Genomic DNA, 17,614 nt, shown 5'->3' on the forward strand with positions numbered 1-17,614 from the left:
TAGGACTCTTGGGCCAAGGCGTGTGCGAAGCACCGTCTGGGCACCCTCTCACTGACATTCATGACACCAGCTCCACAAGGAAAGTGTCTGGCCTCGGCAGAGAGGGGGTGAAGGAAAGAAACAGGGACCTGCCAGTGGATGCCGCCTGGCCCCAGACAGCATCACGTTTCTCCCTAAATGTTGCCCATGGATTTTTTTTTTTTTTTTGTGAGATGGAGTCTCGCTCTGTCGCCCAGGCTGGAGTGCAGTGGCGCCATCTCGGCTCACTACAATCCAAGTGATTCTCCTGACTCAGCCGCACGAGTAGCTGAGACTATAGGCGTACGCCACCACACCCAGCTAATTTTTGTATTTTTAGTAGAGACAGACTTTCACCATGTTGGTCAGGCTGGTCTCGAACTCCTGACCTCAGGTGATCTGCCTGTGTGCTTGTGTGCCCCTCCCTGCCCCCGTCAGAGTGCTGGGATGGGGACCTTGGCTCCTTCTGGCTGTCCCCGGAGCCCCTCAGCCTGCTGAGATGGGGACTCTGGCTCCTTGTGACTGTCCCCAGAGCCCCTCCGCGTGCTGGGATAGGGACTCTGGTGGCCAGGCTCACCGGGACATTGATCTGCACGCCGTCGCAGTCACCTCTGGACTGGTCCCTGAGGGTCACTCCATTGCTGCAGAAGGAGTCATAGGTGACTTTCAGGGTGTCGGGGAGAGCGTTGTGATCTAGGAAGACCCTGGAGGAGAGTTTCTGCGGGCAGAGAGCGGCCACTCTTAGGGGCGCGTCTTTCTGCTGTCCTGGCCCTGCCTGGCCCTGCCTGGCCCAACGGTTTAGACCCGTCTCCACTTCTCCTCTCCCTGCAAGTCCCCAGTGTCAGCTAATGACACAGAGGAGAGAACAGCAGGATGTGCCGAGGATGGCGGGGCTGCCAGGGCCATAGTCCTGACCCCAAGACAGCCCGACCACAGGGACCAGCATGGAGCCAGGGTGTGAGCCTCAGGGGTGGCAGCTTCTGCTGCTCCTCAGCCTTGAGTCCCCAGGACCTAGCACAGGGCAGGAGCTGGATAAATTGTTCAAGCGATAAGAGAGACGGGGAGAAACAGAGAGGCAGAGACGGACAGAGATGAGCAGAGCCAGAGACAGAGATAGAGAGATGCAGAAAAACAGAGAGAGACAGAGACAGAGACAGATGGGGCAGAGACAGAGAGAGACAGAGAAAGACAGACAGAGACAAAGACTGAGAGACAGAAGGAAATTGAGAGGAGGCAGAGGGACAGGTTCATAGGGGCATCAGGTTCATAATGGCCAGGGCGGTGGTGTCACCTGCATCCTCTGTATAAGGACAGAAACACCTCGGGCAGTGGCTGGCACCCAGGAGGATCTGCTCTGGGGGTTTGGGGCTCACAGGAGGCTACAAGAAGCAAATGGCACCTCCTCCACAGGCCTTCAGTTTAATTCAATGACCCAGCGTTTGTCAGAGGCGCTAACGTGTTGGGCTCCCTCAAGCCAGCAGGACCTTTGGCCTAGAAGGATCCAGGCCAGAATTCTGAGAACATCTCTCACCAGGGGGTGGACTTCCAGAGCAGTCTGGGACCTCTGGTGCCTGGGGCCCTGAGCAGTGCCTAGTGTGCACTTGTGCCTACCTATGCCCACCAGGGCCCCGGGATTCCCCAGGGAGCAGCCCAGGGTGCAGCTAGGCCATGCACCAGGAAGAAATTCAGTGGGTGAGGGCTTCTCTGGGGCTTGCCCAAGGCCAGGTGTACAGAGCAAGAGGAATTCCACCCCCCAGGGTGTCTTCCCAGGGTCCAAGTCCACCGTGGGGGTTTCCTGTGGCCTCCTCCCGCCCCAGGTGCACTGTCTCCCACCAGAGCTGTCACCCCCCTTCCCCATAGAGACCCACAGAGAAGAGTCCGGCATGAAGAGGGCCTGAGCTTGGGTTTCCAGGAGCATCGCCCACACCGTCAACGAGAGAGGACATGGAGCTCCCCGTGGAACTGCCAGGCCAGGGTGTCCTGGAGGATGCAGCCAGCCCACAGGGCAGTGGCTCTCCTCCCAGACCACCCTCCTGCTGACCTGCAGCAGGAGCTGACCTGCAGTGGGGAGATTGCTGGCCACCCCGTGGGTCCCAGCTGAGCGGTGTGGGAGACTCACATTGTAAGCGTTCTTAATGAGCTGGACCACATTGCTGGAGTCGTCAGACAGCTCCCCCACCGCTGACTTCGGGATGATCTCAGTGAGTTTCTGTTGGGCAAGAAGACCAGACACGGCGTGGCTAGGACCTGTGCCATGGCATCTCCACGCACTGGGCTCACCCCAGGGGCTTCTGCACCTGCAAAATGGCTGGGACGGTCCTCAAGGCAGTTTCTCACTTGGTCCCCAGAGTATGTGGTCAGCGATGTGTGGTAAGAGGTTCTTGGGGGTAAAAAGCCCTGAGCTGTCTGGGGCCATGCTTGGAATCCCAGCACTCAGGAGGCCTATGTGGGAAGATCTCCTCCTGCTCCAACTCCAGAGCCCGGGGAACCTATGGCAGGAACCACTGGTCTCACTGTGGGCCCCAACACACCACGAGGTTGAGCTTGTAGCTGGGATACGGACCTGACGATGGACGCCTGTAAAGGGTTGTAAAGCTGAGCAACGTGCACTTTACAAAAGAGGCGGCCCCGGGCATGTTTCTTCCCCAAACCCCGAGTGCGTCTCCTCAGCCTAAGCAGCAGGGCAGGGGCTGTGAGGCTGCCCAGCTGGGCAGAGCCCCGGGCGGGGGGAAGAGGGTGCCCTGGTTTCCTGTGTGCCATTTTGAAGAAGAGGGTGGTGATGGCCTTGGAATGGCCAGCAGGTTGGTCACTGTCCAGATGAGGATAATCAGGTCCTTTAGGGCGGCTGCTCTGTGAATTCCCTGAGCGGGTGAGCTCAGTACCCACGATGCTCTGCCGACCGGGCACCACTGCCCCTTTCACAGATGAGGAAACTGAGGGCTTGCAGTAAGGAAGGGCCTGGGGCGTACTGTGGTAAGTAACAGAGCTGGGTGTGAGGTGAGCCGCCCAGGGCCCGGTCCACCCTGAAGAACTGGGCACGTGGCTCATAAAGTACGATGACAACCACCTCCTTCCTCCAGCTCAGTCCTTCTGTCCCTGTGGCCTCGGGGCCACACGCCGTGCAGGCTGCCACGGGCAGAGGCTCCTTTCAGGAGGGTGTGCGGCGTTTCCTTCCTTCTAGCCTGGCTGGTGCCGACAGGATAGAACAACACTCGTAGGCAGAGGGGGCTGCAGGGTGCCACCCTGACCACCGGATCATCATCTCCCTGTTTGGTCCTTCCTCTGTTCCACACTGTGTGGTGCTGTTGGATCCAACTGCTGCTCTCCTCAGAGACACATGGAGGGGGAGGCCCTCTGCTCCGCGGGCTGAGGGCTGAGGGCTGAGCGTCCCTGATGATGGGAGTCAGACCGTGCTTTCCTCCCAGAGGCCATGGCCTCCACATCGGTGCAGTGGAGATGAGCTCCCTGGCCTGGGGAGTTGGGGAAGTCAGGCCTGGTTCTAACTGCACTTTCCATGCCCAAAGCATAGGTCCCAGTTGTGCGAGGAGGGTTGTCCTTCTCCAGGTGGGGTGGACAGGGCTGCACAGACAGGAGGCTACGTCCTTCTAGGGTGGGACAGATCGGGCTCTGCAGACCAGGGGGCTGCGTCCTGCTCCAGGTACGATGGGCGGGGCTGTTTCAAAGCCAGTGCTGAATCCCAGGGCTCCATTCGTTTGGTTTGGTTCCTGCCATTTGAGGCATTTATGGAAGGCTTGTCTCCGCCAACACGTGGCAGAAGGGTGTGTTCTCCGTGTGCACAAGCGGTAGTTTCCCTCGGGAGGTGGCCTGGTTTCTCTCCTGTGCACCTTTGACCTTTAGTGACTTTTGTCTGTATCCTCCCACCTCGGGCAGCGGCTGGCACCCAGGAGGGTTTGCTTTGCAATAAACCGTAACTGTGAGTTTACTGGTTCCTGAGCTCTGCAAGTCCTTCCAGCAAATCACTGACCCTGAGGGTGGTCTTGGGAACCCCGACAGCACCTGAGCGACTTGAATGCACGAACCTGCTCAGGCCAGGCTGAACACATGGCACGAGCGGTGGAAATTCGGGATGAACGTATTTCATTGGGAGCCTCTGCTTCTAGGAGCAGAGCTGGTTATCGGCTGTGCTTCCTTCGTAAAACTCATCCCACTCCATGCTCCAAGCTTGTGAACGTTTTTGTGTAATTTTATCTTCGTGGAGAGTGTTGATATTCAAATGTATGTGAGCATAAAATAAGCATGTTTCCATAAAATAAAGAATTATGCTATATTCCAGAAAAGAACAGAAAACATCACCAATGCCAAGACACGCTGTTAACACAGCTGAGTTTCAGGGACAGGGAGGAATTCCTCCTCCTGTCGACACGCAGGTGTCCTGTCCTGGACGGGAAGCCTCAGGCTCCTCACCCACGGGCATCTGTGACCCGGGCCGGCTGGCCCTCACGTGCCCAGCATGTGGTGGTGGCACTCAGACCTGCAGTGGTGCTGGGTCTGGCCTGCGGCTGAAACGTGCCCCTGCCCGAGAGATGCTCAGGACCCAACAGCACTCACCTCGTAGGTCTTCACCATCTTCCTGGTCACCGCGAAGATGGGCTGGATGTTGTTCTCGGCCAGCTTGTGCGCCAGCTGGCCCACCGAAGGGTAGTCCTAGAGAAAGGAGGTCCTGCTCAGCTGGCCCTGAGTCTGAGACAAACCTTCCAGGTGCCCACCCCTGTCTGCCCCACTCAGCCTTAGCCCTGCCTGTGCTTCGGACCCTCTCGGGGGAAGGCTGGAGAGGCAGAGGCTCCCGCACAGGAGTGCAGTGCAGACAGCTGCCATGGCCTCTGGGCAACGTGTGCACAGACTTGGGCTTTCAGAGGCCAGGAATGAGCAGCATTTGAGGCGTCTCACCGTGGGACTGGGAATGTCCACGGGGCAGAATCCCAGCCTGCCCCACACGGTGGACCTGCTTTCGCACTGAGGGGCGCTCAGTTTCAGCAGAGGCCATGAGGGTCAGGTATGGCTCTCCCTACCCCAGTTCCAGGACCGGACGGCCGTCCCTCCCCTGTCTGTGGCTCCGGCAGAGGACCTGAGTTTTGCATCTCTAAAGTCCTTTGCCGCCCCCAGAGCCTATGATGTCAGGCTGCAAGAGCATTGCACCACGGCCAGCGAGGACAAGCCCCTGTGACCGGTGGTGGCCTCTGGGCCCACAGCTGATCCCAGCCAGAGGTCCTGGCCCCTCCGAGCCATTGAGATGCCTCTGCAGAGAGGCTCGTCCTAACCCTGTGCATCCTAGGTCCCTTCTCGCCTCTGTCCCTCCCCACATTTTCCTCATGGTCCCTGCAGTCCTTCACCAGCTCAGGCGCTGGGGGCAGGGAGGGGCCACACTGGAGGCGGCGGACTCAGGGGCAGCAGGGAAACCACAGAGGAGGCCAGGAGGAGGAGGAGGTGGATGCTCCGGGATGGGACCCTGGCCAGCGGCGGGGACAACAGGGCGCGGCTGTAGCCTGGGGGCGGTTATTGTACCTCCACAGCCGCTGACAGCCCAGGTGCAGGGGCAGTGGGGCTGGAGACCAACAGGGCCTGGGAGTGCCACAAGGGCGAGGCCGGGGCTCAGCCTGGCTGCCCCCACCAACCCCACCCTCCCCTGGCCTGAGGCTAGTCCTGGGAGACCCCATACTGCCACTTGGGGCTTCCAGAAGTTTCCTCGGGAATCTGCTCCTTGGGTTGGAAGGAGGCTCTGTAAGGTGGAGACCCCGCCTCGTTCCCTCCGTCAGTGGTGTCCTGCCAGGCGGTGCCCGGGTGCCTGGGGTGGGCACTTACGAACTCGTTGCTCCTCTTGTACATGTTGTCCTCCAGGTGACAGCGGCCGTCATTGGGGGTCAGGATGGCACCCAGCTTCCCGTCGCCCGCGAAGTGGAAGCCGTCGTCCGTGGCGAACACCAGCAGCCGTGTGACGTTGCGCCAGCCGATTTCCTCCTGAGAGGAAAGCGTGGGGGGCGGGGTTACCTGCCTCGGTTTCCCAAACCAGGCCCTCTGGAGCAGAGGAGACAACGCAGAGCTGGCGGGGTGGCCCAGAGGCTGGCGCTGGTGCCCCTTTCCCTTGGGTCTCAGGGACCCAGCCATGTTCCCCCAGACGCCACGCCCAGGAGGAGACAACGGCCCTCAAACACCCCCAGCGTGTGTGAGGCGCAGGGAGCGCAGGCACGCGTGGGAAGGCAAGGAGAGACACATGGTTGTGGTCCCTGCACTTCAGAGCTGGGAACAAACCCTCAGGAAACCATCCCCAAACGGGAAAACCCTCGTAGACACGTGAACCACATGCGGAACCAGCACAACACAGACGAAGACGAGCCCGAGGGGGCCCGGCAGGCCTCGAGCCCACCATGGACAGCCTCTGGCAGGCGCGTTTGTGGGCTGCGCATGTCCTAGGCCATGACCTGACAGCCGTGAGCAGTGTGTCTACGCTGGGCCTACAGGGAAGCTGGAGAGCTAAGGTGGGTTGTGAGGAGAGGACGGTGCGCAGCCTCAACACAGCCCAGGGACTGTGGCTGCTCCGTTAGGCTCACAGTCACAGACTGGGTGGGCAGGACGTGGAGAGACACATGCACTGGGCAGCCAGGGCCCACCCGGCCTGGAGGGAGGAGGGCGGTTCCACCCCAGGAACCACGGGACCAGCTGCCTAGCGGCCCTGTTCTACCCCTGGCCACTCGCAAAATGTTTAGGCTTCAAAAGATTTGCCCAGGGTCACAGATTTAATTCACAGCAAACCATGAAATCTGCGCGTGGTTTTCAAGCCCCCGTGGCCACTCCCGTCCTCCTGCCCTTTCCTGCATGGGCAGCAGCAGGGTGAGGGGCTGCCCTCCCCAGGCCCAGGCTGGAGTCCCTTAGATGACCTGCCAGCCAGGGTACCCCACTGCTCCCCCACAGTGCCTGACAGAGCCCCCAACACTGGGGGAAGCCAGGGACCCAAGCAGGGGCAGTGGCCTCACCGGGCAGGCGGCGACCTGCATCATGGCGTCCAGCCCACCCTCAGGTGCATCCAGGTTTCCTGAAATCAGCTGCTTCCCGACCTCTCTCTGAAACTGGTTGGAGTTGCTGGTCAACTTCAGCACGTGCCTGAAGGCAAACGGGGCCTGGCACTCTTTCTCCTTGTCAGGACACGGGTTTCGCAGCTTATCAGGGTGTGTGTTCACGAACGGCAGCACGGTCTTGTCCACGAAGGACCCGAAGCCTGCAGGGCACACGGAGGGGCTGGGGAGGCAGCAGGCTGGCCCCAAGTGGGAGGGCCAGCTTCAAAGGGGCACGAGGGCGAGCCTGTTTCCTCTGTCCTAGCAGGGAAGGGGAGAAAGCAAGATGGCACGTGTGGAGTGTGTGTGAGCATGTGTGTTGTGCAAGCGTGCATGTGAATGCCTGTGGGTGTGTGTGTGCAATCATGTACATGTGTGAGCACTAGTGTATGCATGTGTGTTCCTGCATGTATGTGTGTGACCAGGTATAAGTGTGGGCATGTGGACATATGCGTATGCATATCTGTGCGTGTGCAGCCATCTGCATATGTGAACATGAGTGTGTACATGTGTAGCACAACTGTGTGTGCACATATTCCTGTATGCATGTGAGCATGTTCAGGTGTGGACACACCTGGTTCACATAGGTGACCAGGTACATATGTGGACATGTGTGTTTGTGTATGATTTGTACATGTGAGTGGAGACATACATGGGTGATCAGGAGTATGCATGTGAGCATGTGTGTGTGCATGTGAGTGTGTGCACATGCAAGTGTGTGAGCATGCATTTGCATGTGTGAGTGTGCATTTGTACGTGAGCATACGTTCATGTGTGTAAGCATGCAATGGCATGTAATCATACATTCCTGTGTAAGCATACATTCACATGTGAGAGCATGCATTTGTGTGAGCATGCATGTGTGTGAGCGTGCATTTGTGTGAGCATGCATTCACACGTGTGAGCATCCATTTGTGCGTGTGAGGATACATTCATGTGCGAGTGTGCATTTGCATGTGTGAGCGTGCATTTGCGTGTTTGAGCATGCATTTGTGTGTGCATTTGCATGTGTGAGCATGCATTTGTGTGTGAGCATGCATTCACATGCGTGAGCATGCATTTGCGTGTGTGAGCGTGCATTTGTGTGTGCATTGCATGTGTGAGCATGCATTCACGTGTGTGAACGTGCATTTTTGTGTGAGCATGCATTTTTGTGAGCATGCATTTGCGTGTGTGCGTGTGTGTGTGTGTAAGTATGCGTGTGTGCATCCCTGCATGTAGGGAAGTTGGCAGAGTGATGATGGGAGGAGCCACGCCTGGCGGGGAAGACATGTGCTGTGACTGACACACACGTGTGCTGGAGACTTGCTCTGTGGCGAGGCAGTGCTGGTGGAGAGTGGAGCCCTTGGCCCAGCAGAGCTTGCTGTGTGGTTTCTTCAGTGGTGCTGTTGCTGTACCATCTATGTGCGTTGTGGTCTTTAATGTCTAATAATTGGCACTGTCAGACTTTTGTCTTTTAAACATACCAAGAAATAAATAAAGGAAGTAGAAGGTGGAAGGGGAAGTGGAGGACTGGATGATGTCTACAAGTCTTGGGGAGCCAGGGACTGGGTGTGGCCCCTGGCAGGGAGGAAGGCCGACTGCAGCTCTGTGGATGCCCTGGGGGGACCTGCATCTGGGGCCCCCCGATCTGCCCTGGGGACCTGTGCATGAGGAGGTGTGTGGGCCACAGGCAGGAGTGGCCAGGGTCTGGGAAAGGACTGGGTCTCATCCTGCAGCGCCTGGGCCTCACCAATGCGGCCGGACTCGGTGATCTCGTTGAGGGCCTGGAGCAGGTCGCCACCCAGCTTCTTGACGTTCCTGAGGTCGTCGAGCATGGAGTAGGAGAGGTCCATCAGGTAGTACAGGTCGATGGGGTAGCCCTTGGCCCGCCGGAAGGTCACGGTGAACTCTGCTGCCTGGCCTGCCGGTAGGGACAGAACACCATGAGCTACACCTCACGTCTCACACAGGGTGTCTGGGGACATGTGGCCCCAAGCGGGCTGTGCACCGGCGCCCTCTTCTCCAGCCCCTAAATCCTCCTGACCTCTCCTCTCCCCACCTGGCCGGAGAGCTGAGGACCAGACACAGGACGTCCAGGCAGGCTGGAGTTTCAGAGGAAGGATATGACTGTAGAACGCAGGCATGTGCCACGCAGTGACACTGAAACCCTTGTCTGGGGTGCATAGAGTTGACGCCAGTGACATCGGGGACGCCTTTCATTGAGAGTGCCAGTGGCTCACCTGGGCTCACACGTAACCCAGCCCCATGCCGGCAGTCCCACGGGCACCCTCATCAGCAGCCACGTAGACAGCCATCACACAAACCTGGCACTTTCCAGCAAGGCCCACGCAGGCCGTCCCCAGGACGCCCCTTTCTCCATCCCAGCCCTGGATTTCCGCTCGCCTGCATCTCAGTCACACCTGCGGTTGTATTTACGTGTCACCGCAACCAGCCTGTGTCCCCGCCTCCCAGAACCGTGCCCGGCACAAGTCAGCTTTCCATAAACACACATCACGTTAAAGATTGAGCAAGGAGGGAGGGTGACCAGACCTGTCCCCTCTGTCCAACCCTCCAGCCTTCAGCCCTGGGACAAGTGCAGAGCCTACCCCATCCCCAATATGCCTGCTGCCACACCCTGAGAGAAAGGGTATGTGTGCCCCCCCCACACACACACACCTACACACAAATACACCACATGCACACACAGCCACACATGGCATACACACCCACATATATGTACACAGACAATACACACAAATATACCTCATGCACACACAGTCACACATAGCACACACACACACCCACATAGCACCCGCACACAACACACCACAAATATGCATACACACACCGCAAATACCAAACACCACACATGCACACTTACACACACACCACACACTCATACACAACACCAGACACAGAGCACACATACTACATGTACGTGCTCATATACACACATACACCACATGCACACACACGCACTCACACACACATACACCAAACACACACACATACACTCACACACATGCATGCCACACACATATACACACACCACACACAGGCACTCACACACAGGCACTCACACCCATACACACATGCCACACATATACACACACACTCCACACAGAATGCTAAACACACACACACAACACACACCATATACACACATCACACACACATGCACTCACACACATACACACACACGCTCACCCACATTCACACCCGGCGATCCTGGCCCTGGCCCTGCTGTGCCTTTTAGCCCTCAGAGGCTTCATTTGGCCTCTGGGCCAAGGACCAGGAAACACTTTCTGTGAAGGGCCAGACAGTAAATGTGTTCAGCTTCAGGGGCCTTGCGGCGTCTGCAGCAACATGGAGGAGGCAGCCAAGACCATGCGCCCACGAGCGTTGTGGCTGCTGCAGTCAAAGGGCACAGACATAGGCCTTTAGTGGCTGACCAAGGGGCCCCGTCCCTTCCCTTCCGGAGTGCCAGGCTCAGCGAAGGGCCAGCAGGCTGCGGGTTAGGGCCGGGACCCCGTGAGAGGACGTTCTCCTCCCAGATCCTACCACCTTGCTCTGGGAGCCTGTGGCCCTGGGGTGCTGTGGGATCTCTCCCTGGTGCTCACCTGAGCTTGCCTACGCTTACCTGTGCCCACCTGAGCTCACCTGTGCCCCCTCAGAGGCGACAGCATTTGCCCCCTGCACAGTGGAGATGCATGCCAGGCCGTGGTCAGCCACTCCCTGACCCTTCCCCATGGCGCAAGGATGCCCCCGTTCAGGCGCACCCCCACCCTCCAGGACAATCCTTCCTGACACCTCCAGCACCACAGAGCTGCACAAACTCTGGCCACGGGCAACACCTCTGCCAGCCTGTTTCCTCACTGTGAAGTGGGACGTGGGGAGAATACATCAGAGCTGCCTCCAGGGGCCACGGGGCCAGGCCCTCGAGTTCGTGGTCAGAGGTGGAGGTTCCAAGGTGAAGAGGCTTGTGCCTGCTCACGGGGCAATGAGGGGCCGGCCTGATCCCCCCACCGAGGTGGGGTTTTGTCCACTGCTGCCCCCAGGGACACCTGGCCCCTGCTCGTGTAGGACCTCCCCACTGGTTTGGCCCCGTCCCTCACTGTCTCCCAGGCACCTCTCGCCCGGCTGCTGCTGTCTCTCACCTGGCCGCCTGCACCCTGGGCCACTCTGCCCCAAGGCTAACCCAGTGGCCGCTGACCTGGGCTTCCCCTGAGGGCAGAGCTCTGAGTCCCAGCCTGTCCAACACCAGTTGGTTCCTCTGAAGTCACCCCGGCTCCGTCTACACCTCCTCCCCGGGAGATGGCTTCCCCTTCCTTCCCTGGCCTCACTGTGGCCTGGGAGGTCACAGGTCGCTGGCCACACCAGGCCTTCTTCTCCCGTCTGCTGCACCACCATACACCCGCCTTCCTGGAGCAAGGAGGGCGCTCCCTTCCCCTTCCCCTTCCCCTTCCCTCCTTCCTTCCTTTTCATTTTGAGACAGAGTCTCGCCCTGTCGCCCAGGCTAAAGTGCAGTAGCACAATCTTGGCTCACTGCAACCTCTGCCTCCCGGGTTCAAGTGATTCTCCTGCCAGCTGAGATTACAAGTGCGCATCACCACGCCTGGCTCATCTTTTTTTTTTTGTATTTTTAGTAGATGAGGTTTCACCATGTTGGCCAGACTGGTCTCGAACCCCCGACCTCAAATGATCCACCGCCTTGGCCTCCCAAAGTGCTGGGATTACAGGTGTGAGCCCCCGATAAGGAGGACGCTTCTCAAAGCGCTGACGGGGGACTGTGTTCTGAAACTGTGCTCTGGTCAAGTCAGTTTGGACAACACTGGTTTAAACAGTGACTCAGGTCTCTTGGCTGCAAGACTTATCAGACCCTTTACTCTTCTAAGAGTACCGTGGCCTTCTGAGTATATAATGGAATAGTGTTTTCCAAATGGCTTGGTCTCCCTTTAAAAAAAAAAAAAAAAAGATGCAGAAGGTCGGGCTGTGAGAGAGCGCGGACACTGGGTGCCGACGGTGAGGGCTGGGGACAGAGCGGAAGGGCGCTGAGGAGCTCAGCTTTCCAGCAGCCTTGGGGCTTCACTGGCCCACCCAGCCGTCCAACCTGGACACATGCCCCTTCTGGGCAGCCCTGACACCCCAGTGTAGGGCCAGGCTCCTAGCCAGAGCCAATAACCAGCACAGAGGGTGCCTGGCACCGCCACTGAGGCCAAGCCTACCTGGTCGCAGGTAAAGAGTCACTTTTTGTGGGGACAGCTGCTTCTGGCCCCCATCGTGGTCTTCCTGGGTTTCGGCGAGGCTCCTGGGGTCCATGATGTCGTCCGCGGGACAGCCCCTCATGAGCAGCTGTGGCCGGGTGTCACAGCGAATAGAGTCAGGATCCCCTGGCCCTGTGAAGTTCTGGGGAGGGAGAGTCAGGGGTCAGGAGGGGGCCACACTGCAGGACCTGCAGGAGGCTGACTGGCTGTCAGGGACTGAGGACCCACCCTGTCCCCTCCTCCTCTGTACCTGGAATTTGGGACAGAAGTCCCTGTGGACAGACAGGGAGCTCCTCCGGCCTCCCAGACAGCCCCTCCCTGAAGGCTCCCGGCCACAGCAGAGCCCTGGGGGGCGGGGTATCCCCTCCTCCTCTGCCTCTAACAGCAGAAAGGACTCAGGACCCGCTCTCCAGCCCAAGGCTGACCCGAGAGGAGAGGCCTCAGCGTCCTCCAGCAGCTGGCCCAGGGGGCTCCAAGCCCTTCATCAGCAGAACCTTTGTCCAAGGGAGTTGTTCTGTCCCAAAGGAATGTGGCAGTCCCTAGGCCCCCAAGGAAGCCAGAACATGGGCAGGGTTCTGGGCCAAGCCCCTCATAGTTTAGAAGGACGGAAGCTGGAGGGGAGCCTGGGAGGCCTGGGCATGGGGTGCTTTCCTCTCGGCCACCTTGTCCCTGCAAAGCCCCTGGATTCTGAGGAGGGCTGGGTTTGGTGGGTCCCGTCACTGGCCCCGAGCCTGCTGCCTCTGCGGGAAAGCGTGCTGGCGATGCGGGGCCGGAAGCGCACGTGTTTCTCTACTTGCTTTTGCAGAGGGAAGCTCAGGAGGATAAGCCTGGCCCCCCGCCCCCCGCTCCCCGAGGCTGGTGAGTCCTGCGGGCAGGGGGGCAGGTGGGAGGGGAGGGCGACAGTCCCCAGGGTGCCTCTTTGTACGGCTCTGACTTAAATTAAACTACATCGGCAAGCATCCCCGCAAGAAGGAAAAGAAAGCCTAAATGTAATCCACACACAAACAAACAGGTCTCACTGGAAGGTATTTATTTCAGATGAGCTGAAAAGCTCCGGAAAGGGGAGGGAGAAAAACCCAACCTGAGCAAGGTGGTTCCACCTGGGGCCCGGCCGCCCTGCCCAGTCCGAGGACAGGAGCCACCCAGCTTCTCATCCGCAGGCTGCTCGCCGCGGTGGCGTGGGCTGGAGGCCCCAAAACCACTCCCCGTGCGTGGGCCGCAAACTTGAGAAACGAGGAAGCCACTGACGGTAAGAAATGAGACACCACTTCTCCTGCTGCCCTTCCCTTCTTCTCCTCCCGCTCCCCTTCCCTAGTTTATAAGACAGGAGAGATGGGAGAAAGCAAAAAGTTGGAAAGAAACAGGAGTAAGATAAATAGCCAGACGACCTTGGCGCCACCTCCTGGCCCTGGTGGTTAAAATAATAATAACATTAACCCCTGACCAAAACTACTTGTGTTATCTGTCAATTCCAGACATTGCATGAAAAAGCATTGTAAAACTTTCTGTTCTGTCAGCCGATGCGTGTAGCCCCCAGTCACGTTCCCCACGCTTGCTTGATTTATCACGACCCTTTCACGTGGACCCCTTAGAGCTATAAACCCTTAAAGGGCCAGGAATTTCTTTTCTGGGGAACTCGGCTCTTACGACGCAAGTCTGCCGACGCGCCCGGCCAAAGAAAGCCCTTCCTTCTTTAACCGGGTGTCTGAGGAATTCTGCCTGTGGCTTGTCCTGCTACAACAGGGCTGGAACCCGGACTCGCAGGGAAAAGAACCAGAGCCCTCAGAAAAACATCCGATTCCAGGCTGGGGTAAGGGACGTGAAGATGGGCCCGTGGTGTCATGTTGCTCCAGAAAGCAAGAAAGTGTTCAGGAAAATAGGATGTTGACTCATGGACAGGACACGGAGCCAAACCCAGTGGATTTGGGCATCTTGGAGAAGAAAGGACAGTCACAGATGATGCGCTGCTGAACAAAATAAAACTGCGGGTCACGCTGATGAGAGAGAGGCTGTGGAGAAGGAGAGACCCTTCCTCAGGTTGGCAGCCGTGAGAGGCAGGCACGGACCAGCACTGCACCCAGCTGCAGCCATCGAAGTGATGGCAGCTTCAGGTGGGGACCTCTGCGGATGCCGAGCCTTCCCGTGTGATTTGATGGGAGCAGAACGTCACCAGCCCACAGTGGACTGTGCAGCGGGGTGGGGAGGCCGGGCGGATGCCATCTCAGCAGAGGCGTCCACACTGACCTCATCAGGACTGGGACAGGGCAACAGCAGAGCCTCTCACGGGCATTTAGGACACCGTCACTGAGGGGCTCCTGCCAAAGCGCACCTGAGTCCATGAGGAGGAAAGTCCAGACAAGACCCCCGAGTCATGCTATAAGGCTGCTCCCCGAACTCCTCGGAAATGCCCAAGGACAGGAAAGACAAAGAAAGCTGAGGACTGGTCCAGATTCAAGAAGCCCAAGGAGACGGCTGAGCGCAGGGTGAGCCTGGGTTAGGAGGTTCGGGGCCTGAGACGGCTGAGCGCAGGGTGAGCCTGGGTTAGGAGGGTCGGGGCCTGAGACGGCTGAGCGCAGGGTGAGCCTGGGTTAGGAGGGTCGGGGCCTCAGACGGCTGAGCGCAGGGTGGGCCTGGGTTACAAGATCCACCAGGAAAATATGCTCACGAAGACATCACTGGGACAATCGATAAAATATGTGTACAGTGTGTAGGTTTGATCATAATGAGATACCAATGCTGAATTTCCTGGTTTTGATACATGTATTTATCAAATATAGATATACATGTATCAAAATACATTCACACATTTACATCCAAATACATTTCCTCTCGGCCACCTTGTCCCTGCAAAGCCCCTGGATTCTGAGGAGGGCTGTTTGGTGGGTCCCGTCGCTGGCCCTGAGCCTGCTGCCTCTATGGGAAGGCGTGCTGGCGATGCCGGCCAGAAGCACGTGTGTTTCTGCCCTTGCTTACATGGTTTTGTAAGTGAAAACCCGGTTCTTAAGAAGGACCTCCCTTGCAGTACTACAAAACAAAGGGCTCCATGGCTACAACCTACTCTGAAATGGCTGAGAAAACTAAAAGTGTGTGTTCTGTGTGTGTTTCCAAATAGACCACACATTAGAACCTCAGGGGCCCCTTGAGGGGAGGGTGAGGCCAGGGTCTGGGGACCCCCAAAAGGAATGGAGTTGTTGGTCCTCTGGGTGCCACTGGCTTCAGGGGCAGGAAAGGGCCCCCACCCAGGAGCTGGGCAGGTGGGGAGGGGCCCAGGAGGCGCTTACCAGCTTCTGGCACCAGGTGCAGCCGGGCCCAGACTCGATGCACTCCCGGCAGCTGCTGACCTTGAACTTCGTGCACTCCTGAGAGAGGACTGAGGGACGAGGCCAACAGGTGAGTGGGTGCTCTGGGCCGCCCTGGCCCACACCCAAGGGGAACTGTGTGTGACCACAGGCCCGCACCCAAGGGGGAGTAGAGCAGGAGGGTCAGAGGAGGCCCAGAAAGACAGGGAGGCAGCCTCCAGGAGACCCTGCATCAACCACCTCCCCCAGGTGCAGAGAGGAGCCCTGGGGGAACAGCACAGCCACAGCTTCCTGGCACGTGGGGAGACGAGGCCTGAGTCCCCGACCTGCCCCCAGGGGCATGATCCTTCCCCAGCCTCCCGGGAACTTCTGTCTGTGGGAACATGAGGGCAGGCCCTGTTCTCCCTGACCGGAATGTGACGCGTGGAGTCCCCTCCGCGGAACACAGAACTCACCGCACCCGAGGGAGAGCAGCCCCACCAGGGCGAGCAGAGTGGGGTGCAGGCCCAGCATGTCCTGTGGAGGGAAGGGGTCTTGGTGACAGTCTCAGGCCCAGCCCCTGGGGCTGACCACCCACAAAGCCCCCCCCCAGCTGGCCTGGGACAAGAAGCTGGGTCCCTGTCCCTCCTGCAGGGGGTGGGATAGAGTCAGGCCAGCACAGCTGCGCTGGGCCCAGCTTCCAATAGCCAGGGAGCGAGGGAGGCCGGGCCCAGCAGTGCGGGCAGCACACCTGCTTAGCAGCCAGGCACCCAGGACAGCTGCAGTGGGTCCCTGCAGAGACACACAACACAGGCACACACACATGCAGACAATACACACACCACACACCACACATGCACGTGCACATGCATACAGATGCATGCCTGACCTCATGTACACGCCACATGCACGCACACACCACACATACACATGCATGTATCACACCACACATATGTACACACACAGATGTATACACCCCTTACCCACACCATACTCCCCACAAGACACTACACACCACACACAAATATACATGCACACGTACACACACGCACACACCACACAGGCACACACACCACACACACATACCATATACACGTGCAAATGTACATGCACACACACACTGCAACCCCACACACCCGGTGTGTGCACTCTGCCCCTGTGCACCCCAAGTCCTCCATGAGCAGAGCCTGGGCTTGGAGCAGAGCCGGGCTTGGCCCTGTCTCTCTGTGGCAGAAACAGGGCCAGGAAGAGAAAGCTGGCTTGATGCCCGCGAGTGCCAGGCTGTGTGCAAGGCCTGCCCAGGAGCCCTGCGGTCCCTGCCAGGTGGGAAAAAAAGTCACCTGACTTGCCCAAGCCACCAGCTGCCGGGGTCCTGCCCTTTTGTTTCCAGATACACACCCATCCCGTCCTTAACCCAGTCATCCACAGCCAGGGGCAGCTCTGTGGTCACTCACAGGCCCTCGGCCCCAGAGGCAAAATGATGGAACCACGCCTCAGCCTGGTGCTGGAGGCTGGCAGCACCTCCTAACGGGCGGCAGGGCCGTTCCACCCCTGGGCTCCCTTCCCTCCATCCTGGAGGTGCCCAAAGCAGCCCTAGGTCGGCTCCTTGGGGGTCTTAGGGCTTCCTAGGTGGGGTGGGCCTCTGGGTCTGACCTCCAGGACCTGAGAACGTTGGGTCCTGGCTGGGACCCTTTTATCCGGCACCAGGAGGTGGAGAGGTACTGAGAAGGGTACCCAGGAGCCTGCCTGCCATAGTGGGCAGGAAGACACTTCTGTTACCCTGGGGCTGTTACCAGAAGCAAAGACCGACACGCCTCCCCCAGCACATGCCGGTTCCTCTCAGACCAACACGCCTCCCCCAGCACATGCGGTTCCTCTCAGACCAACACACCTCCCCCAGCACATGCCGGTTCCTCTCACAGCCTCCAGGCTCCTGGGGCGTTTCTGTCCCACCCACTGCCCTCGGGTGGTGCTGGCAGGGTCACCCAAGGTTCAGTGGGCAGAT

The 17,614-nt window shown here is 58.7% G+C and overlaps 1 protein-coding gene across 4 annotated transcripts in view; it reads right to left on the minus strand.

Moving 5' to 3' along the window:
• The window catches only part of ITGB2 (integrin, beta 2 (complement component 3 receptor 3 and 4 subunit)), a 50,156-nt gene that overhangs the window by 9,087 nt on the left and 23,455 nt on the right, over positions 1-17,614 (minus strand). For 3 of the 4 annotated variants that reach the window (XM_011954189.1, XM_011954188.1, XM_011954187.1), the window contains exons 2-10: positions 16,086-16,146; positions 15,613-15,701; positions 12,293-12,473; positions 8,818-8,988; positions 7,008-7,249; positions 5,839-5,994; positions 4,588-4,683; positions 2,138-2,227; positions 596-736 (exon numbers count right to left, since the gene is read on the minus strand). In XM_011954189.1, coding sequence (XP_011809579.1) covers positions 596-736; positions 2,138-2,227; positions 4,588-4,683; positions 5,839-5,994; positions 7,008-7,249; positions 8,818-8,988; positions 12,293-12,473; positions 15,613-15,701; positions 16,086-16,143 — 1,224 coding nt within the window. In that variant the 5' untranslated portion in view covers positions 16,144-16,146. Of the gene's footprint in view, positions 1-595; positions 737-2,137; positions 2,228-4,587; positions 4,684-5,838; positions 5,995-7,007; positions 7,250-8,817; positions 8,989-12,292; positions 12,474-15,612; positions 15,745-16,085; positions 16,147-17,614 lie in introns of all 4 variants that reach the window. The other variant, XM_011954190.1, reaches the window with a different exon arrangement.

The sequence above is a fragment of the Colobus angolensis genome, unplaced genomic scaffold (assembly GCF_000951035.1).
Source record: "Colobus angolensis palliatus isolate OR3802 unplaced genomic scaffold, Cang.pa_1.0 Scaffold38, whole genome shotgun sequence".
Taxonomy (NCBI): domain Eukaryota; kingdom Metazoa; phylum Chordata; class Mammalia; order Primates; family Cercopithecidae; genus Colobus; species Colobus angolensis.